Raw genomic sequence first — 19,878 nt, 5'->3', positions numbered from 1 at the left:
GACAAAGCAGAGTACCAGGGATTCGGTAAGTTCATCCTCATGTCCTGCTGGCTGGGAGTATGATGCCAGAAGTCTGTTCCTCTGGACCTCATTTCCCCATGTCAGCTGGGAGCATGGAAGTTTGCTCAGAAGAAGGCAGCTGGATTTCCGTGGGGCCCGGGGTGGAGATGGCGTGGAGAATGGTGTCAGTTGTGATTGTTGGAGATAGATCCATTGGCAGGGAGCAGAGTCCCTGTGGTTTTGTCGCCTCTTTACCCATCCGGAGCTGTTTTCTGCTCTGCTTCATTTGGTGGAACTTGCCGAGGTAACCTAGTCCAGTTCCCTTTTATCTCCCTGGAGCCCCTTCTGTACACTTTGGTTGCCTAGCAACCGCCTCATCCATTCATTGTGGCTCAGGTCCCATACCCACGGACAGGCCTTCCTCCCAGCTCTGCGAACACTGGACTGGCCAGGGACATGGCTGGGTTGTTGCAGGCCACATGCTTCTCCGCCAGGCTGGCTCAGCTGTGAGAAGATGGGTGCTGCATGGCACCATCTCCGCGGAACTCTGCCCCTCAGGCTGGCTGACTCAGGCCCATCTATGTTTTCCAGAGCTGTGTGCTATAAAAACCACATGCTCAGTTGGCTCGGGCCAGTGCTTGTAGTTGATGGTTTCTGCAGAGATGCCAAAAACAGATGAGGATGTTTCAAAACAATTCATAAAATTGGCAACGACACTGCCAGTGCATAGTGGATCTGTCCTGGGCACTTTGTAGACGTTTACATGGGTATTTTGCCAGGCCTACAGGCTGGGAAAGCTGGGAACTGGGTCATGGAGAAAGTTGCGATGGATGGAAGAGCAGAGGGCCAAAGTATGATAGGCTCCTACCAGCCCGGGATATCCCCAAGATGTCTTAGGTCAACTCATCCCGCACACATGGCTGCTTGGAGCTTTCTCTGCTTAACCACCAGCTCTCTGACTACATGGACCGTGTCAGCCCCCCTCGTGTCTGCCCTCACCCTGACCTGCTCTCCACGGCCCCCTTCCAGTCCACGTGCTTCAGGGCCTAACTAGGCTTCAGGAAGATGAGAGCTAAGTGGGGGTGTTCTCCAACCTTTGTGGGGATCCTGGAGTTTTGTTTTTAATGATGATGTACACAGGGGTTACAGTTACCAAGTAAGGAGTTACTGTTGAATAGATAAATGAATTTGAAGACTAGGACTTGGATAACCATTTTCTTATTCATATCAAATAGAGATTTCTGTCTTTTAAAGATTTGGTCTGTGTGGATGGAATATTCTTTGTCCTGTGAGATGTAGACACTGAGGCCAGTGTGGTGTCTGGGAATTCTGTTGCTTTCTCTGACAGGTGGGTAGCATGGATGGAATGGAGAGAAGAGAATTTATTAGCGAGGGTTCTTTCTTATTTGGATAGGTGATGCAGGAAAGTTGAACTGATTAAGTAGCCCTCTAAAACATTTTACCTTGTTTATTATGAGAACTAAGTATTCATTTGAAGGTAATTTGGATAATGAAGAAAGGCAAAAGAAAAGAAGATGTACCCAATATTTAATCTTCCCAGCACATTTTCCCACATTCCTAAATATTCATCAACTGCAGTATTCTTGATGCTTGCCATATAATCTTTCAAAGATGTGCATTCTGGCTGGGTGCTGGTGGCTCATGCCTGTAATCCTAGCTACTCAGGAGGCTGAGAGCTGAGGATCGTGGTTCAAAGCCAGCTGGGGCAAGAAGACCCGTGAGACTCCAATTAACCACCAGAAAACTAGAAGTGGTGCTGTGGCTCAAGTGGTAGAGCACTAGCCTTGAGCTGAAGAGCTCAGGGACAGCACCCAGGCCCTGAGTTTAAAAAAAAGAAAAAAGATGTGCATTCTCTCATTTATTTATGTATTTTATTTTGGCTGTTGTCAAGTTTTTCACTATCAAAAACGTTAAAATTACCATTGCTTATATAGACATAAATCATTGTGTACCTATGTGCATAACTTACAAATGTGAATGACTGGATAAAAGAAATCCATAAGAATGCTTTCTAGCTTGAGATCACTATTCTCTGATAACTGTCTAGAAAAGCAACAGCACATCCATCCACCTCCCAGTGCCCTGATCAGCTTTAGGGATTACAGAATGCATATGTGTGTGTCTACACCGCCATGCCCAGGAGCATATTCATGGACAGGGTATTCCATTGTCTTTATTTGCATTTCTAGTATGAAAATCATTCCTATCAATATTTTCTTCTTAGCTTCTGGCACCTCTTTTCTGTGAATTTCTGAGTGACTTTGCCATTTTCTATAGGTCCACGTCTCTTTTTCCTCTTTGTATATATCTAAACTTTCTAAGCACATTAGCTTTGTTTTTTTTTCTTCTGTATGCAAATAGGAACCACCATAGAGTCCATTACTACAAGTTCAAAAGGTATTTAAAGAAAACACATGAGATAGAATAATGTGGTTAACTTATGCTCTAATTATGAGGCCAGCTACTTTCTCCCCTTGAAAGTTTTGCCACACCCACTGTGAACTGGAAGTGTGTATATATGTGTATATGCATGTGTATGAGAGAGAATGTGTGTGAGAGAGAGAGAGAGAGAGAGAGAGAGAGAGAGAGAGAGAGAATGGTTTATGTGTGTAGGGGGGGTCTGGATTTAGAGGGACCTGATTTAGTCTTAGCTCTGTCACTCTAACTGGGACACCTAGTATGAAGTATGTAGCTTCTATGTTTGCTTTGAGAGGAACATAGCTTTAAGTAGGATATGATACAGATGTGATAGGCTATAAATGTTTATTCCCTTTCCTTATCCCTGAGACTTCCTATTTTCTGTTTACCCCATATATGTCACTCAGTAATCAGATTTGCATTCATTCATTCATTTATTCATATTTTCTGAATAGGTAACTATAAGGAAGATACAAATAAATAAAAAAATTCTTAGCTGTTAACGTTTCTATTTCTTCCGGAGGTGCAGGGAACAAACCGAGTCTTACCTTTGCTAAGCATGTGCACTCCCACTGAACTCCATCCCCACTCCCTGTTAACTATTTATGTGAGCCTGAAAGAGTTTGACTTTTCAAGCTCAAGTATGGTACTTGCAAATTGGGTGCATTCTGTATAGAAGACCATATAAGCTATGTCAGTCTGCAGAAAGGAGGCTTGGAGGATCTGAAATACTGAAGACTATCTTGATTTGAAATGGCTTCAGATAGTGCCTTTAAATATTTGCACATTCGTTGAGAAGTTATGTCTCAGTCTGTTGTTTCTTTCCACTTTAGGTGTGGCTGGATCTCCTGAAACCTATTGTAAAACAGATTCGAAGTAAGTATAACCTGGGAAATACACATGCCAACGCCTGCTTCCACTGTTGAGATGACTTTTTGTCTTGTAGCCATATAAATTCATTTTTTTAATCTCTTGATTGCTTGTCATTGTTCACTAACCCACATACTATAAAAAATGTGTCTTCTACAATTTTAATTTCTCAAGTTTGCTAATCAAAACCTTGCTTGGAGAAAGAAGAATCATTTTGATTGACTAAAGCTGGCTATTAAGCCAGAAATAATAGAGCTTGTCTCCTCTTCACGGATGTTTCTCCTGCCACTTTTGAAGGCAGAGGGTGGAGCCATGTAATCATAAAATTGATTGTAGCTTTACTTTTCCCCCTAAAGCCTGAAAGATCAGAATTTGAGTGCTGTTTGAAGAAAGGTGCTTGAACTGTGTGTGTGTGTGTGTGTGTGTGTGTGGTGTGTTGGTGACTGACAAGCAGGCCCTGATTGACAGGTGTTTCTCATGGACAAGTGGGTCCCGCTTACATATGGACTGTGTGTTGGGAAGACAGATTGAGGAAAGAGAAGACACTTGCTTGGCTCTCCCCACTTATGGTCCCTCTCTGTTTTGGGGGTCAGGATCTGTCTTCAGCCATCTCAAATGGCCCCTTCATGTACCCAGAGCTTCTGGAGTTGAGTATGAAATTCATAGTGCCATTGAACACTTTTTAATTGTTAAGAAATCTCTCTGGCTCATTTGCAAATATTTATAAGGGTGTAATCACCATGGAGCATGCTCTGTGTGGAGCTAGCCAAGAGAAAGTGACAATCTTCCATCATTCAAATGAAGCAGATATTGGTGCTGCAAATAAAAGGGTCTAAGGTAGCTGGTGCCGGTGGCTCACACCTGTAATCTTAAGCTACTCAGGAGGATCGGAGGATCGCGGTTCAAAACCAGCCCGGGCAGAAAAGTCCGTGAGACTCTCATCTCCAGTCAACCACCAGAAAACTGGAAGTGGCGCTGTGGCTCAAGTGGTAGAGCACTTGCCTTGAGCTCAGGAGCTGAGGGACAGCACAAGTACCCAAGCCCAGAGTTGAAGCCCCACAACCGACAAAAAAGAAAGAAGGAACGGGCTTAGGTTGACGTCTTGTATGCACCAGTTCTGGGACTTGAACCAGAGCCTGAGCTTTATTGCTGTAGCTGGCACTCTACCACTTGAGCCACAGCTCTGGCTGAGACAGAGTCTCACAAACTTCCCTGTTCCGGCTGGCTTTGAACCACACTCTTCAGCTCACAGTCTCTTAGTGCATAGTTAGGATTAGAGCTGTGAGCCCCGGAGCCCGGCAGCAAGGGCCTTGGTTTGTCTGCCATGTCCTGGGGGCCTTCTGAGATCCGGCCCCTGTCAGCCATGACCCGAGGGCCTGGGTACCACCCCGCCCAGGAGACTGGCATCTGACCCCGCGGTGACCCCTGAGGGGCCTGCGGTGGCCCGCAGGTGTCAGTTACCAGACGCCCCCGGCCGCCGCTGCCACGCCCAGCGTGATCCACAGTAGGAGGGCCACGACCAGCCTGTGGGTCAAACTGCTACTACTGTGTCTCCACCACGTGCACCTTTCTTGCTTCCAGTCTCCATGGATTCCCCCATACCCCTCGAAGCCCCTCCCTCACTTCCCCCCCAACCCCTCCCTCGTTTCCGGTCTCCATGGATTCACCCCTCCCCCCCCGTACCCCTCGAAGCCCCTCACTTCCAGTCTCCATGGATTCCCCGGTACCCTTCTAAGCTCCTCCCTGGCTTCCGGTCTCCATGAATTCCCCATACTCCTCTGGATCCCCAGACCCCTCTAACTCCCTCCTTTGCGTCTCCATGGATCTCAGAACCTCTCTAAGTCCCTCCCTTGCTTCCGCTCCTCTAAGCCCCTCCCCTGCTTCCAGTCTCCATGGATGCCAGCACCCCTCTAAGACCCTTCCTGAAGATGACTGAGATTAGGACTCCCCCCACCTGCCTCACTTTGCCCGGATGATTTCATGCTCTAGCACAGACCTGCAGGAGTTTCTGCTCATTGTTAAGTTTTTCAGGAAAAGCTCAGCCTGGCTCGGCTTAACTGTGTCCATACCTTGACTTTTCTCCAATATCCACTCTCTCCTTATGATATATCTTATTTCTGTTTTTCCTAAATTCGAATGTGTGGTCTTTACAGATATTTTATGAAATCTACTTTTTGCATGTGACAACACTTTATACTAAATATAATCCTTTTTTTCTTTTCTGGTTCCGGGGCTTGAACTCTGGGCCTGGGCCTATCCCTGAGCTTCTTTGTCTTCAGGCTAGTGCTCTACCACTTGAGCCACAGCATTGCTATTGGCTTTTTTGAGTAGTTCATTGGAGATAAGAGTCTGACAGACTTTCCTGCCTAGGCTGGCTTCATACTGTGATTCCCAGAGCTCAGCCACCTGAGTAGCTAGGATTACAGGCGTGAGCCACCATCACCTGGCCTAAACTAACTTAAAATTTGGGTTTCAGAGTGCTGGGGGCATAACTCATTAGTAGACCCCTTGCCTGTCATGGGCTGAGTTAAATCCTCTGTACCACAGAAAATGCATTTCATTATAGTTCCTTGCTATCATTCCAGATCACAGTGTCTGTAAGACCTGTAACCAGGTGTGCAGCACATGCCTGTAATTTCAGAACTAAGGGAATGTGAGTTCAAGGCCAACTGTGGGCTACATAGTCAAATCCTGTCTCAAAAAAAAAAAAAAAAAAGAATAAGCCTGGTGCTGGTGGGTTCATGCCTGTAATCCTCACTACTCAGGAGGCTGAGATCTGAGGATTGCTATTCAAAGCCAGCCCAGGTAGGAAAGTCCAAGAGACTCTTATCTCCAATTAGCCATCAAAAAGCTGAAGTGGAGCTGTGACTCAAGTGAATAGTAAAGCACTATCCTTGAGTGAAAAGACTCAGGACCCGAGTTCAAGCCCTAGGACTGGGACCCTGAATTCAAGCCTAAGAACTGGGGACCTCCCTTACCCCCCAAAAAGAATCAATCAAAAAGGCTGTTTTTATATTGTCACTTGATAGATTAAAACACAAAAGTCACAAATTACGATCTGTTTGATGTTCCATTTTAATTCTCAAGTTCTCCATCTGATCATACCTCTACACCTACCACCTACTTCCTGGTTTTGTTTTAGCTGCTGGGAAGAATGGCTTCAGGGCTGTTCCGAAAGGCTCTGGCGAATATACCTGAGGCAGAACCCCGTCACCATGGTGTTAACACACCAGAGCCCAGGGCAGTACCTGGGGCTGGCAACCATGTGTGCCGGCCATGCTAACACCATTCCTTACAGTTAAGTATTAATTACAAAAGTGATGGACGTTTTCATCATGTTCAGCCTGTGTCATGGCAAGGCTGTGTTTTCTGAAGACAAATAGCTGTTTTTAAAACTTGAATATAATTTAAGTCTCCACATTGTTTAGTTGTTCAGTATAACACAGTGGTTTTGGAAAGCAGATTCTTGTTTATCCACGCTATGAATAAAGTGCTGACCGTGGCCTGGTGTTGATTAGGTTAGCCACCGCAGGTATCCTCCAGGATTTCAGAATGAGATGTACAGTCTGACGGAGTAGATCTCATAAAGTCTTCTTTAGTATAGCATTTGAAACACAGATCCTTAAATACCTTCTTGATGTTTGTGTTATTATTCTTCAGGGCCAAAGCATGTTGTTGTCAAGTTTGTGGTGAAATTCTTTCCACCTGACCACACACAACTCCAAGAAGAGCTCACAAGGTGAGTGGTTTGGGTAAGGAAAAGAGAATGGGTTCTAAATTGATTAAGCATTTTCATAGTATGTTTTATACTTTACAGTTTAAGCCCTTTTCTCCCATCTCTGCCTCTGAAAATAAGATGAAGGAAAGTGTCAGCTCTTCCTTATAGTCTGATTTCTCTGAGGATCTGATTGTTTTTGGCAGCTGATGGCTCACACCTGTCATTCTAGTTACTCAGGAAGCTGAGATCTGAGGATCACAGTTCAAAGCCAGGCCAGGCAGGAAAGTCCATGAGATTTTTATCTCCACGTCAGCCCCAGAAAAACCAGAAATGGAGCTGGGGCTCAAATGGTAGAATGCTAGCCTTAACCAGAAAAAGCACAGGACAGCACCCAGACCTTGAATTCAAGCTCAGTACCAGTACACACACACAAAAGTGATTATTAGGGTAATATAGGAGTGAATATAATCAAAGTACGTGTGTGTGTGTGTGTGTGTGTGTAAATAGCATAAATGATCCCACTTAACACTGCTAAAAATGAGGGGGGGAAGGAAAGTAGGAGAGCAATACAAAAATGGTGAATTTGATCCAATTCATGTGTATAACTATCACAAGAAACCTGCAAAATTCATTCATGCAAGGAATTGTTTTGACAAAGACTTGGTTACAAAGCTCAGTGGGCTTTGCTAAAGCATTTCCCACGTTATGTTGTCCTATCCAGAGAGTTGTGGGAAGTGACTGTCCTCTGTGAAACCTAGCTGTTGTTTTGGAATCTTTGTGGCTCCTGGCTGTGGTATTTGGCGTGAACTGTAATCAGTTTCTTTGAAAGTGTGGCCCAGGGAGGGAATGTAAGGGTGGACAGCTAGCTTCCACCGCAGCCCTGCCCTCACTAGCTGGATGTGTGGTCAGTTCCTTGTCTCCTAGGTAACACTTGCATCCCCATAAGCATGATAGGACATGCTTGGCCACAGATGATTTGGCAGGAGACACAGTCATACATAGAGTAGCTAGGATCCGGTAGGGATAGCATGCTTAGTCATATTGCCATCCTTACCTATCCTCCCCACTGCGATCTTTGTCACCATCTCTTCACCATCATTGCCACTATTAGTCCTCATTTCATTTATGAGACAAGACAGGTGGCATTCCAAAAGACAGCAGAGCTAGCAGCAAGCATATAGGTAAGCCTCCCAAGTGTATCTTATAAATGATAACTTGTGTCCCCTTCCACCTATGGCTTATTAATACCAAGAACAGCCTGGTGTGGTAGAGCATACCTGTAACCCCAGCTAGAGGTGGAAGGCAAGAGTTTGTGAGACCCCATCTAATCAGCAAGCCGAGCAGAGTGGAATACATCTTCATTTCTAGCTATGTGGGAGAAAGACTATAGACTAAAAACAAAGCAAAAATCCCTCAAGACCCCATCTTAAAAAAGTAAATAAATAAAAGTTAAAAAAACAAACAAACATGGATCAAGTAGTAGAATTCCTGCCTTGAAGACATGTGGCCCTGAGTTTGAACTCTAGCACATCATCAAAAAGAAAAAGGCCAAGGTCATCTATTTTGCTCCTTCCTCCAGTATAGATCTTGGTAGTTGGCTTTCAGGTATCAAAGGGATAAAGATGTTTGTTTCGTGACCAGCATTCACTGAAAGAGTGCCCTGTGCACAGGCATTAGTTAGGCCCTGGGATGGAAAGGTCAGACTTGACTTTCAAGGAAACAAAACATTTAAGCAAAAGGGAAAGAGCTTTCTGGCAACCAAAGCCGAATGGTGTGGTAGAAATTGATGGCTGGTGACATTCGGTCACTGGGTCTGAGATCCCTCTCGAGGAAGTGCTGAGGATCTGGCAATCATTTTCTGAGGAGGAAACCTCAGGGTGAAGGAGCAGTTTAGTACAATGTCTCAGCAGGAACACGTACTATTCATTCCAGTAATTAAGGAAGGAGTGAGGACCTAGGACAGTGTGGTAGGTGCCCTCAACCTACCTCCATGAAGACGCTGGAGCTGGAATGAATGTCAGGGTCATTGAGGAAGAGATGACTTAGTGCTCACAGAGCTGATGGCAGCAAAGAAAGTGGAGGCAGTCAGAATGGCTGGTGCATTTGTCTTTGGGGTTTGTAATGGACACAGGGCCCCAACTGTCTTGGAGGTAAAATCCCTGCAGAGCAGTGGGGGCACCGGGAGGGTAGACTTATTGCCTGGGTGGTGGTATGGATGGCTAAAAGCCATACCACAGGGTGGAGAGAAATAGATTGGGCTGAAAGCCATACCACAGGGTGGAGAGAAATAGATTGGAGGGGTGGGGAGTTAGGGTTAGTTCCAGTCACGGGACTCTAAGGTGCCAGTCGGCTCTCATTGGCTGTTCCCAGAAGGCCAGCTGATTTACCAGTGTGCACTCCACAGGGAGGGGAGGACAAGGCTCTTCCCACTGCAGGGACTTTTCTCAATGAGCCACCACTAATGTCTATTTTCCTCAACCTGCAAATCACTGAAGGAAGCAAAGGCAGCCAGAAACTGGCAGAAGCCATTGGCCTTCTGGGAACTGCTTGCAGCCTGTTGAGAAACAGCAGCCAGATCTGTAGAGCCTCAGGCCCAGTGACAGATAGCTTTGGTGTGGTGTCTTCCAGGGACCTCTGGAAACCCCCCCATTTCTGAGTTGGGCATATGCATTGCTCCGAGCTCAGCAGGCCAACCTGTGGCCAGCCGTGTGCTTTGCTTTTCTGCCAATCAATCACTGCATGTCTTTCCTGCTTAAGAAGTTAGAGGCGGGAACCCTTTGGGTGGGGAGAAAGGGACATTATTTTGCCACAGAAGATTCTGCTTTGCAAATTACTTTGCATCAGTTTCTGTGGATCATTATCTCTAGAGCTTTGCTGTTTTACTGTAAAACTAGCTCTATGTAACTTGTTACCATCAAGCCAAGTGAGCCTGTTGGAGTTTTTTTTCCCCCCATAACTTCTCTGTCACTAGTGGAAAGTGCCTAATGTTAAACTCATAGATGAGGAACTGTTAGGAAAGTATGGACAGAGGTGGTGAGTTTATTTGTTTATTTAGTTCTTATTGTGCACTGTTACTGTAGAAACCTCTTCCAAGAAGAATCTTTTGCTTCAGTATTGAATAAAATGGATAGGAGGTTTCTACTGGTTTGTCAGCTTCTATCACTGTCCGTTCATCACAAGACACGCCGTCCCAGGAGCCTTGTGCATCCTATGTGGTGAAACTCCCATGTTCTCAAGTCCTGCAGAGGCAGAAAGTCCTGCTGAGGCCTCAGGCCCTTTGGGGGTGTCAGGAGAGACTGTCTGCGGTGCTTGGAGGCTGGACACAGTCATGGAGCATAAGTCACTCCCAGATCTACTGTTTATTCTTTGCACTTCCAGAAATAGTCTTCAACTTCCCATGAAGTCATATGAGGTTTTGCACACTGCCATTCAGCAAGCAGCTGAATTCCTTTCTTACTGACCTGTATTTTCAACCACTTCCATTGAGTGGACATCAGGATCCAGGCTTCCATAAAGGAGAAAAGTTCTCATTTGGATGCAGGTTGAAAACAGGGCCTGTGGCCATGGATGGAAAAAGACGTCCCCTAGATCCTCATAGCCTGGCAGGGAAATTGTAAATTACTTACAATTAATGAGAAAATAACGATGATTGGAACCCATGGGATTAAATCGATAGGTGGGTGACATGGGACTTACACTCCCTAAAGCCAAACCCCTTGGTCACTCCAGTTCCCCATCTTGACCAGCATTAATTCCTCTATTTTTTTTTTATTTTTTTAAGTTAGCATGTTACCTGTACAATGTACGGGGGGGGGGGGGGGGTTGTGACACTTCCACACACACGTAGAATGCATTCTACTCGATCTCCTCTCCCCTTCGCTCTCCTTCAGCCTTCCCTCCTTCCTAAAACCATTTCATCGGGTTTTGTCATTCTAGTTCCATATGGGCATCGATTCTGGTATGAGTGTATTGCATTTTCCTCCTGTCCACTGGTGTCTGAGCACCAGTGGCTCTTGTCCATTTGACTGGAGTCACTTCCGTTTTTAGCACCGAAAGTGTCACTGAGTCTGAAGTCAGCATTGCAGCAGAGTGCTCAGCTTACAGCTCCTGTCACTAAGAAAGGTGACAGCATCAGCACTGGGAAGGGGCCTCTCCTGTTACCCCAGCCTGAGAACAGGGGGCAGCTGCAGAGGCAGAGGGTGACAGGTTCTCCTTCTGGTCTTTGTGTAATGCTGTCAGAGCTCTAGCACCTGGCATTCCCCCTCCAGGAGATTCTGCCACATGCCCCCAGCCTGTCACACCTGATCACAGATCCGTCCCTGAGCACTTCTTTGTGAACACATGGCTCTGTGTTTGAGCTGGTTGAAAAAGGACCACTGACCTAGGTCAGAATTAAAGCCTGTAGCTGGTGAAGTGTGGGGTTTGGTGGACAGTTACCACGATCTGATCCAGAAAAAGATGGTTTGTGGTGTGCATCCACAGGAGCCCAGGTGCACACATGGACAGTGTCCCCTCTCCAGTTCGTTTCCTTGACTTGATTGACAGAGAGGGTGAGGAGGTGGGCCTGGTAGCATGACGCAAGGCGCGCATGGAGGAGCGTGTGGAAGGGTCGCTGCTGTGGCCTGTTAGATCTGAAGTGGGTTCTGTTTTGTTAAGTTTTTATTTGCTGGTTATATGCACAATTGCCACTGTATTTTTTAGTTCTTAAAAATTCAACTTCCAAAATGACTTCAAAGGCATTAATCTTTTATTTGGGTATGGGGTATGGGGTATGGGTATGGGGCCCTCAGTTCAAGCCCCAGTAGTGTCAGGAATGGTGCTTGAACTCAGGGTCTCTTAGCTTAGCTTTTTTGCTCAAGGCTGGTATTCTACCACTTGAGGCAAACCTCCACTTCCAGCTGTTCTACTGGTTAATTGAAAATAAGAGTCTTTATGTTTTGTCTTCCCAGGCTAGCCACAAAGTATGATCCTTGGCTGGGTGCTAGTAGCTCACAACTGTAACCCTAGAGAAGGCTGAGATCTGAGGATTGCGGTTTGAAGCCAGCCTGGGCAGAAAAGTCCCTGTGAGACTTATATCTCCAATTAACCACTCAAAAACTGGAAAGTAGAGCTGTGGCTTAAAGTGGTAGAGCACTAGCTTTGAGCAAAAAGCGCTCAGGCCCTGAGTTCAAGCCCCACATCTGACCAAAAAAAAGCAAGCATTATCCTTACATCTCAGCCTCCTGAGTATCTAGGATTACAGGTGTGAGCCAATGCTCCTGGCTGGGCAGTTTTTAAAAGAATTATTAATTTACTTTATTGTTATTATAGAGGTAATGTACAGAGGGATTACATGAGTCAGGTAATGAGTACATTTCTGTTCCCTCTGGTCTTCTGTTCCCTCATTCTCTCTGGCTGGGCCTTTTTAAGTTAGAATGTTACCTTCTTTTTTGCTTCATGGTACCGTTGAGTACTACAATATATCATGCCACCTAGGTTTGTTGAATTGCCTCCTCATAGTACTATTTAGCTTATTCTTCTAACTTGTCTTATTTTCTTGAAAACTGAGTTTTTCTCAAGTTGGATACAAGTAAACATTTTGGATGGGAGTCCATCACAGGTGATGCTGTGGGCTTCGTGTTTTATTTGCAGTGCTGGGATTGTCCATTGGCTTATGATGGTGACATCTTTCCATTAGAAGGAAAATTATATGAGTTCCGCTGTGTGTGGACACTCAATCTCCTAAATGATTTTTATGTCCATTGATACCGTGTGCCAGAGTCAGTGATATCTTCCAGAGGTTGTGGAGTGAAGACTTCTGGTTACTCCTGCCGTGTTGTGAACTGGAGTTTTCTAGTGGGCGCTCTGGCTGCCCTAAAGCCCCCTCCTCCTGAGAGGCTGTCAGCTGTGCTCGGCCTGCAGCGGCCTCTCGTGGAACCAGGAGCTGCTTTAATAACAGCTCCTTGAGTGGTGATAGCATTGGATTTTTTTTCTGTCTTCTCCTTTTATGAGCATCGTTATGGACTTAGGAAAGTTTGTAAATTGCGTTTCAGTTCATGTCAATCCTCTGGTTGCTGTTCAGGTCCTCCCAGCATTGGCCAGTAGAGGCCCTTTCCAGAAGATTCTTTTGCCTTTTTCTGGTTGATTCATGACAAGGGAAGGGAAGAGGAGAGTGGAGGGAAAGGAAGAAAAGGGAAAGGAAAGGGGTAGAATAAGAAAGAAGAGAGCACAAGGAAGAAGGGAAGAGAAGGAAAGGATATGAGGAGGAAGAAGGGAAAAGGAAAAAAAGACCAGAGAAGAAAAGGGAAGGAAGAAAGGAGGGGAGGGGAGGAAGGGAGGAGGGTGAGCTCAGAATTTCTGGTTTATCTAAGAAACAGCTCTTGAAAATGAGTAAGATTGAGGGGCAGAACCTTGTTGCTATGGGCAGCCACAGAAGCGTTTCCAGGCGGTGCACAGAACTAGGGCCTGCCCTTCTAAAAATACACGAGCTCGTAGAGATATTTTCAAACCCACTTTCATACCCCCACAGTTTTACTTAATTTCTTCGATGTATAAATACATCTTTTGTACCAAAATGGAGATTTGCTTTATCCAACACCATGTAGAAAAGCATTTAAACAGAACTCAAAGTGAGTTTTACAGCCGGTAGGTGAGGCAGATGGGGATGGCTGCGTGGGTAGTAATTACACCCTGGAAGATGGCTGGCCTGTCCCATGCACCACAGCAGCTCCTGCTCCCCACAATCACACTGCTGTCATTGGCTGAACCGCGAAGCCAGCGTTAACCGATCATTCAGTTCAAATCATTCAGTATTTAACTGATCATTCTGCAAGCATTTTAAATGTTACAAACACACACACATGCAGGCTATAGGTTATAGTTTCACATTTTATTGTACAAACGGGTTTCATTATGATATTTATACATATGCCTATAAGGTACTTTGATCAAATTCACCCTTTCTATAATACTCTTCCTTAACTCCCCCTGTCCTCTTCCCTTCTCTTTTAAGAGTATTTGTGTGTGTGTGTGTGTGTGTGTGTGTGTGTGTGTGTGTGTGTGTGTGTGTGTGTGTGTGTGTGTGTGTGTGTGTGTGTGTGTGTGTGTGTGTGTGTGTGTGTACACTTCTGTAATAGTCACATCCCTTTGCCACCCCTTGGCCCCCTGCCACTCCTCACACTGGTTTTTCCCTAAACAGTCTTGACATTTTCTTTTTGCCTCTCTGTACAGAATGAAGCACAGTCTGCTCTATGTGAGGAGTGAGTGACAGCCTGTGTGCCCTTCTTTGTATTTTTTGCGGAGGGGGTTGTGACCCTGCAGTGACTGGCCCAGCCTCCCGTCCAGGTGCTCACAGTGTACGCTGGCTACCCCCCTCCAGTGACACCTGTCTCTGTTGACCTTTGCAGGTACCTGTTTGCTCTGCAGGTGAAGCAGGACTTGGCTCAGGGCAGGCTGACGTGTAACGACACCAGTGCTGCTCTCCTGATCTCACACATTGTGCAATGTAAGTTCTGCTGGTCTCCTTCCAAAACACCCGTATGAGCTGATTGAGGGGAAGAAGGGAGTGGAGGGGATTCTCCCTTCCCCCCCCCTCCCCACACACACAATAGCTCACCAAATAACCACAGAATGGCTTTGTTAGTCAGGTGCTGGTGCCTCACACCTGCAATCCTAGCTACTCAGGAGGATGAGATCTGAGCGTTGAGGTCTGAAGTCATTCTGGACAGAAAAGTCTATGAAACTCTTCTCTCTTAACCCCCCAAAAGTAGAGGTGTGAAGTGGTAGAGTGCCAGCTTTGAGTGGAAAAAGCCAAGCAAGAGTTCAGGGTCCTGAATTCAAGCCTCAGCAGTGGAACCAAAAAAAAAAAAGAATAGCTTTTTGCTAGCTTTTGTTAGCTATGCCTAGAAGACAGTTGTCCAAACTCATTTTCATATGCAGAGCCCCAAACATCAGCTTAGAACTTCTGTGCTTATTATGAACATGCATTTGAGGTCTCAGTGGCCAAATAGAACAAACTGCTTCTGCCTTGTCCTTGATTTTATCTTCATTATCAAACATGGCCCATGAGGACATAAAACAACTACAGGTTTCATTTCTCCCTCAAGTTGTTTCCCATAGCAGAGTGCTTAGGAATCAGAAGGGTTGGTAGTCCTATGCTATGCTGGAATGCCTCTTTTCTGTTTAGTTATGGTAAAGGGTACTTCAGTAAATCCAATGTGAAGAAACCTGAACATAGCTGACTGCATTAGCTCACACCATTAATCTTAGTTATTCAGGAGGCTGAGATCTGAAGAGTGTAGTTCAAAGGCAGCCCAGGCAAGATAGTTTGTGAAACTATCTCCAGTTTACTACCGAAAAGCCAGAGGAGGAGGTGTGGCTCAAGTGGTAGAGTACACACACACATGCACATGTGCATGTGTGCGTGCGCATGCGTGCACACACAAACACACACACATAGAAGTCTGAACATAAAGCCACAAAAAACTTCATCACTTTCAGATTCTGTAATTACCAAATCAACCACTCATATGTACCCCCCCCAAAACAGTCTCTGTCCCCTTCTGTGGTCATTTGCAGACATACTTGATGGTGATCTATGAGTCCATGTGTCACACATTTCCCACAGGGCACAGGTTTGCCTTCACATTTCTGCTCTCATCTTGTTAACGTTCCTTTCTGTAGACTATTTACTGCCATGCCTTCTGAATTTTTGTGTTGTTATTGGTGATTGAACTGTTTAAATTGGCCCCTAAGTACCATGCTCAAGTGCCGTCTAGTGTCCCTAAGCGTGGTTTTATGAGCCTTTTATGGAGAAAATGTATGTGGTGGATGAGCTTCATTCAAGCTCGAGTTAGCTCTGCCATTGGCAGAGTTCAGTGTGAATGGCTCAGTAATGCATGCTCTGCAAGATGGGTATCTTTCAGCTGAAACACAAAAACAACAGTTCATGAAAGTACTTTCAAAAGTTTTGCACTAATCTAACCCTGATTTCCCTCTGGAAGCAACAATTGAGTCATCACTAAGTTGTGACTCTAAATCATAACAAGAACCCACTGTATTTTCTTGAGACCAATTGGCGTTGCAGAAAGATCAGAGCTGCCATTGTTAAAGCAACTGATACCTCTGGCTACCCGCCCAGGAGGCCCCTTGCTTCTGACTGCCTTCCAGGATGGAGGGCATCCATTTTACTGTCATCAGGGAAGGACAATGTCTTAAAAAATGAGGGCGCGCTCCTTACACTAATGGCACTAGTTAGTGGTCACGACAGGAGGAAGCTGTTCGTGAGGGAAGATTTTGTCTGTGGCCCACACGTATGCCAGGTGGGCTGGCACTGCCTTGGGCAAAGCAGGTGTTCTGCATGGCTGTGGGGAATGGCTGCTCAGAAGTCACACCCTGTCTGAGATGCAAAGTGCGTGGCCAGTGTGATGGACTGCTTCTCGTGCCAAAGGGAAATGGAGTTTTCATAGCCACCACTCACTGGCTTTTTGCCAGAACAGCTGGATTCTGGTCATTAGGCTGTGGTCATTAGGCTCCTTTTTATTAAGCTTGTTCACATGTGAAGGAAGAGGCGTGTTTTCCCCAGAGCTCTCCCTGTCACTATTAACTCAGCTCCAGTCAGTGTTGTTCAGCTAAGGTACAGTTATTAGTTTAAAGCTCTGTGCTTTCAATTTGCACGTGACATCAATTTTGAGAAGTGTCTTGAGGCTTCATGTGGATGTCTTGAGACTTCATGTGGATGAAAAAATGTATGGTTTTTGCCTTGTGACCTATGATTTCTGACCACAAGGGTATAAATTGTTTAACAAGCATCTTTAAAACCCATCGGATTCTCTAGTTGATTTTGTGAAGTCCTGACAATCCAGAGTCTAGTTAAAAGTTAAGGGCAACCATCCACATGCGCAGCATTTACTGCCAAGAAGAGAAGTGACCTCAAGGCAGGAGGGAGGAAAGAAAGGAGGGCTGACATTGAATGTACTATAGCACAGTTGGATAACTACGGCTGGTAACAGTTAATTAAATATTTGGAAGTTGCTGTGAGAGGAAACTTTGAAAGCTCTCCGCACAGAGAAAGTGATGGATTTGCCAATTGTGCTGGTCTGATCATCACACATAATGGTCTTGTATTGAAATGCCATACTACACTATTAAAATGTGTAATTACCATGTGGACATCAAAGAATACATATTCAAAAATGAAACGATACAAAGAGAAAGAAATTAAAAGGACGCATGACTGAAGACACATCTTTCTACTGTTTTCCTTGCATCTGTTAGGGATGAGTAGATATCATCGTTTAGGTTGACAGATTCATTGTGGAATCTGCCCTTATTCCCCCACTATCTCAAGGCCTTCAGATTGTCCCTACCAGCTGGGCTTACCTGATACTATATTCTTGCTTCCAGTTCACCAGCTGGGCTTACCTGATACTATATGCTCACTTCCGGCTTACTAGCTAGGGGATTTAATACATTATGAAGAATTCATCCTGTGTGGTTTATTTTTCTTTCTCTTCTTTCTTTGCAGCCGAGATTGGAGACTTTGATGAAGCTTTGGACAGAGAGCACTTAGCAAAAAATAAGTACATACCTCAGCAAGATGCATTAGAAGACAAGATTGTGGAATTTCACCATAACCACATGTAAGTCCCATGCACATCTTTCCTTTGAGCTGTTACTGTCTGCCTCCTAGCATACACAGATGAAGGTGCACAGGCACTCCACACAGAACCACAGTCCAGAGCAAGAACAATTCAAAAGTTCACTGAGATGTTATAAGCCATGCAGGACCCTCAGAAATGTAAGTTTCCAACATGTTGCTAGAGTTTATGCTTAATCTAGCTACTTAGGAGGCTGAGATCTGAGGATCAAGGTTAGAAGCCATCCCTGGCAGAAAAATCTGTGAAACTCTTAATGTCCAGTTAACCACTAAGAAGCTGGAAGTGGAGCTGTGGCTCAAGTGGTAGAATGCCAGGCTTCAGAAGAACAGAGTACAAGGCCCTGAGTTGAAGCTCCAATACCCCTGCAAAGAGAAATAGAGAAAGAAAAAAAAAATGAATGAATGAATGAATGCAGGTCTTCCATGTGAGGGAATGGCTCAAAATCCTGACTTACCTTTCTGGGAGCCAAGGTGAGCTGTAATTTTCAGATACCCAAAGCTTGTAAGAACTCTGGACTTTGTGGTTACCATTTTAACAGGAGAGTGGGAAAAGGACACGGTGAACTTGGCATAATGTAAGACTATTATAAAAATCAAAACCTTTGTGTCAGTGCCACTTTTGGCTTTGGTTTGATCTCAGCCTTTTCTCCTGCTCTAAGGCAGGCATTCGATGGCGACAGTAGCAGAGTCGCCTTGAACTTTACTTGCAAGTTTGGCTTTTTGAAAGTGACTAAAAACTTGCTTAACACTATGGTGTTTTGCTTTTATGTGACCTAAAGGAAACTGAGATTCTAAAAGGCCGGCGGTGTGGGAGACAGACTTTGGGGGTTTTGTGTTACCCAAGCAAAAGAGCTTTTGTTCTAGCTTCCCAGCTTTGGGTTTAGCAAAGGGGAGGCTGTGACCATCTGATCGGGCAGCCCCACTGGCCGCCGTGAAGTGCCTTTTCTTTTCCAAGAGAAGCTGCTTAATCTGGAATTAATAGACACCGGGAATTCAAATCTCCTGGTCTTTCTCTTCTCTCTTTGCTTTGTCAGTGGACAGACACCCGCAGAGTCAGATTTCCAGCTCCTAGAGGTGGCCCGGCGGCTGGAGATGTATGGAATCCGCTTACACCCTGCCCAGGACAGGGAAGGCACCAAGATCAACCTGGCTGTCGCCAACACAGGGATTCTAGTATTTCAGGTGAGAAGGCTGACAACGCAGTGCCCGTCCCTTAGCAAGTGAACCCCATGCCCACGGCCCATGCCGGTGCCCCTGGAAGAACTCTAGTCGCTATTTTCATGTGAACAAGAGAAAGACACCATCTCCCCTACTACCCACTTCCACATTCTTGTGCCTTCACCATGGCTGGGGAATGCCATGCTACAGATTTGTTTGAGTTTACTGACTTTGTAGAACCACAAAACCTGCATCTCTCCGTGGACTTGTGCTTAGAGTATATATAATACACAATACACTGAAGAAGATTCCATGCCAAGAATTAAACACCTTTTCACACTTCAGAGATGGCACTTTGTTGTAATGTGAAGCTTTTTCTTTCTTTTTTTTTTTTTTGAATCTAACTTAGGTTAAACTAACTTTTTGGAACACTTCAGTGATACCTCTCTTTAACAAAAAAGTGTACTTTTCATAAATAGCTTTTATGAAAGCTATCTCCTTACACTGTACTAATTTTGCAGCAAAAGATAAACTGCACTTGTATTTACCTGTAATTTTACCTAATGATTCTCTGCCTTTTAATTTATGTAGTTTATGTTTTTTCTTTTTTGTTTGTGAGCTGGTACTGGGATATGAACTCAAGGCTCACACTCTTGCTTGGCTTGTTTACTAAAGGGTGGCACTCTACCACTTGAGCCATGCCTCCACTTCTGGCTTTTTGCTGGTTAATTGGCAATATGAGTCCCATGGACTTTTCTTCCTAGACTGGCTTCAAATGGAATCCTCAGATCCTGAGCCTCCTGAGTGAGCCGCTACCTTTCTCTGTCTCTTTAAGTGTGTGGTGGTATAGTCACCTGGCTGTTGGAACACTTTGTTTTTCAATGTTGTCCTCTTAGTAGCTACACTGAGGCGTTACTGATATACCTCCACAGATTTCAAGCATGAAGTTTCATAGTTCTTGTATATGTACATCTTGTGAAGGCAGCAATGAAATCAAGAGACCGCACAACCCTTTTCTGTTATGCAAAATACCTTGAGAGTAACAAAAAAGAAGCCT

The 19,878-nt window shown here is 45.1% G+C and overlaps 1 protein-coding gene across 2 annotated transcripts in view; it reads left to right on the top strand.

Moving 5' to 3' along the window:
- The window catches only part of Farp1 (FERM, ARH/RhoGEF and pleckstrin domain protein 1), a 230,974-nt gene that overhangs the window by 156,265 nt on the left and 54,831 nt on the right, over nucleotides 1-19,878 (top strand). For both annotated transcript variants that reach the window (XM_070002707.1, XM_070002708.1), the window contains exons 4-8: nucleotides 3,273-3,315; nucleotides 6,970-7,048; nucleotides 14,413-14,510; nucleotides 17,532-17,646; nucleotides 18,698-18,845. In XM_070002707.1, coding sequence (XP_069858808.1) covers nucleotides 3,273-3,315; nucleotides 6,970-7,048; nucleotides 14,413-14,510; nucleotides 17,532-17,646; nucleotides 18,698-18,845 — 483 coding nt within the window. The remainder of the gene's footprint in view (nucleotides 1-3,272; nucleotides 3,316-6,969; nucleotides 7,049-14,412; nucleotides 14,511-17,531; nucleotides 17,647-18,697; nucleotides 18,846-19,878) is intronic.

This window comes from Dipodomys merriami, unplaced genomic scaffold, assembly GCF_024711535.1.
Source record: "Dipodomys merriami isolate MVZ:Mamm:240054 unplaced genomic scaffold, mDipMer1.0.p SCAF_6, whole genome shotgun sequence".
NCBI lineage: Eukaryota > Metazoa > Chordata > Mammalia > Rodentia > Heteromyidae > Dipodomys > Dipodomys merriami.
This window is presented reverse-complemented; position numbering and strand designations above follow the sequence as displayed.